This window comes from Etheostoma spectabile, chromosome 5 (assembly GCF_008692095.1).
Source record: "Etheostoma spectabile isolate EspeVRDwgs_2016 chromosome 5, UIUC_Espe_1.0, whole genome shotgun sequence".
Lineage (NCBI taxonomy): Eukaryota > Metazoa > Chordata > Actinopteri > Perciformes > Percidae > Etheostoma > Etheostoma spectabile.
In genome coordinates this window covers 7,084,091-7,086,191 of record NC_045737.1, presented here as the reverse complement: position 1 = coordinate 7,086,191, position 2,101 = coordinate 7,084,091, and the positions used below count along the sequence as shown (strand labels likewise).

General features: G+C 38.1%; 1 protein-coding gene across 4 annotated transcripts in view; it reads right to left on the bottom strand.

The window, feature by feature from the left end:
• LOC116690264 (leucine-rich repeat-containing protein 43) overlaps positions 1-1,023 on the bottom strand; it is an 8,655-nt gene extending 7,632 nt beyond the window's left edge. For 2 of the 4 annotated variants that reach the window (XM_032517080.1, XM_032517082.1), the window contains exons 1-2: positions 714-1,022; positions 380-592 (exon numbers count right to left, since the gene is read on the bottom strand). In XM_032517080.1, the coding sequence (XP_032372971.1) occupies positions 380-592; positions 714-800 (300 nt within the window). In that variant the 5' untranslated portion in view covers positions 801-1,022. Of the gene's footprint in view, positions 1-379; positions 593-713 lie in introns of all 4 variants that reach the window. The other 2 variants (XM_032517084.1, XM_032517083.1) reach the window with 2 other exon arrangements.
• Positions 1,024-2,101: the final 1,078 nt, after the last annotated feature.

The following is a 2,101-nucleotide window of genomic DNA, read 5'->3' as shown; positions in this document are numbered from 1 at the left end:
CCCTACGGACTGAGCTACTGCCACCCCCTTTTTTTATTTTATTTTATTCTTTTATTATTTTTTTATTTTATTTTTTCATTTCAGTGCAGCAGATATAGAGTAGGTTTGGTAATGCGTCCACAGATAACAGGGCAAAGGTAGTCTGTTGCTGTACTGATAATCAACTCCTCTCTAAAAAGCGACCCGTTTGAACTGGACATTTTTAATTATTGAGTTCTTCTGAGAGAACACCCTCATCTGCCACAGTATTTTGGGGACCATTATTATAATGGTTTACTTTGCTTATACTTTATTTCTTTTTTCTTATAATGACACTGTACAAGAAGAGAGGCTTGACTCAAATTTAAAGAACATTTGAGTGTAAAATCTGTCCACTTACATTCTTGTCCACGATGCGAAATGTAATAAAGTACTTGTAAATGAAGTCCGTGTGCAGGCGTTCAGGTGTGAGTACTGCCAGCTGTCTCAGGGCCGGAGCTTGAGGGCTCCATGATTCATCTTGCCTCCATGGAGAGTGAGGGCAGCTTAGAAGATCCAGGAGGGCGTCTGTCTCCTCTGTCGTTGCTCCCTCTGTACTGTCTTTGGTCTTTCTCTGAGAACATAATCACAACCAAGCTACTGTATGCAGCGATGAGAGTGCTGCAAACCACTGAATAGACATGATGATTTTTAAGATAATCTAGAAAACACTGCAACCTTAAAAATAAACTCACCCAGGTGCCATGTCCACATGGAAAGTCATTTAGACACAGGCGGTGAATCTGCTCCTCTAGCACAGCAGAAAGCTTGTTCGAGCTCATGTCTACCAACAGTTTTTACTGTAGGACACGTTGCATAGATTTCTTAAGAGAAACACAATATCTACCAAATGAAATGATACCTCAGTTTTCTTTGGTCAGTCTTCCAGGGAAGCGGTCCAGGGTGTTTATTTACAAATTGTTGTCAGTTGCCTGGCAACAGCTGGGACTCACTCTAGGAACAATGTAGCCGGTCAGGACTTCTGAGCAAGGGCAACAGATAAAACGCAATGGCTCAATGACGCAATGAATTTCTGCTTAGTAACTATCAAAAATGTACAGTATATTTAGAAGAATTTAAGAAGAAAAATTAGATATAATAAAAACGTCAAATTGATGTCAGGTTTAGAGAAATTCTCCTTTAAACCGTGACATTTCTGCAGCATACATAATGTGGCCCCACATTTTTCACTGCATTGTCGAGTGCACTGTTTGAGGGCAGTGACAAATGCATCAAATTTGACTACCTGACTGGGACACTTAATGGTACTGAGCCGTTGTGAATTTTATTAGTTACAACCATAAACAAATGTAAATAAAATTCTACTTCTATGGTTAGTTCTATGGTTTGTGTTTTTCCTGCTAAAATTTCTGTAAAAATTAAATGTTTCATTTACAACTTTTGTTGTATTGGCCCTCGTAGACATGTTTCTTCAAACAAATGTAATTTTTACTGAACTTTGTAAATCCCAGAGGATAAAAAAATGTCACCTTAAATCTGTTTGCTAAGATTCAAAAACCACCTTCCTAACAACTGTAAAATAACCGATAAACCAAATACACCAGAAAATGATAATGAGGTTGAAGTTATTTAATTAGCAGCTGTATTTAGGCACTGCAGTGCTTTAGCGCTAAGTGCTAACATCAACATGCTAACATGCTCACAATAATACTAACAAGCTGATTTAGCACGTATAACGTTTACCATGCTCACCATCTTTGTTTTGCGAGTTAGAATATTAACATTTCTCAATTAGCACAAAAAACACAGTACAGCTGAGCCTGATGGAGATCTCATTAGTTTTGCAGCTATTTGGATAAATAAACTGAAGGACTGGACAAATTTAAACTTGTGACGCTGGATGAAAAGCCAGGGGATAACCAAAATGATTACAGTTCATTTAGAGGGGATTATGAATGTCTGTGCCAGATTTCTTAGCAATCCATTTAATATTTGTTGAGACACTTAACCAAAAAAACATAAATAGGCTATCAACCTCATGGTGGCCCACTAGGAAAGGTCAGGGGATCACCTAAGTAAGAAAGATTCACCCTCTAGGGACCAAGAATGTGGGTACAACATG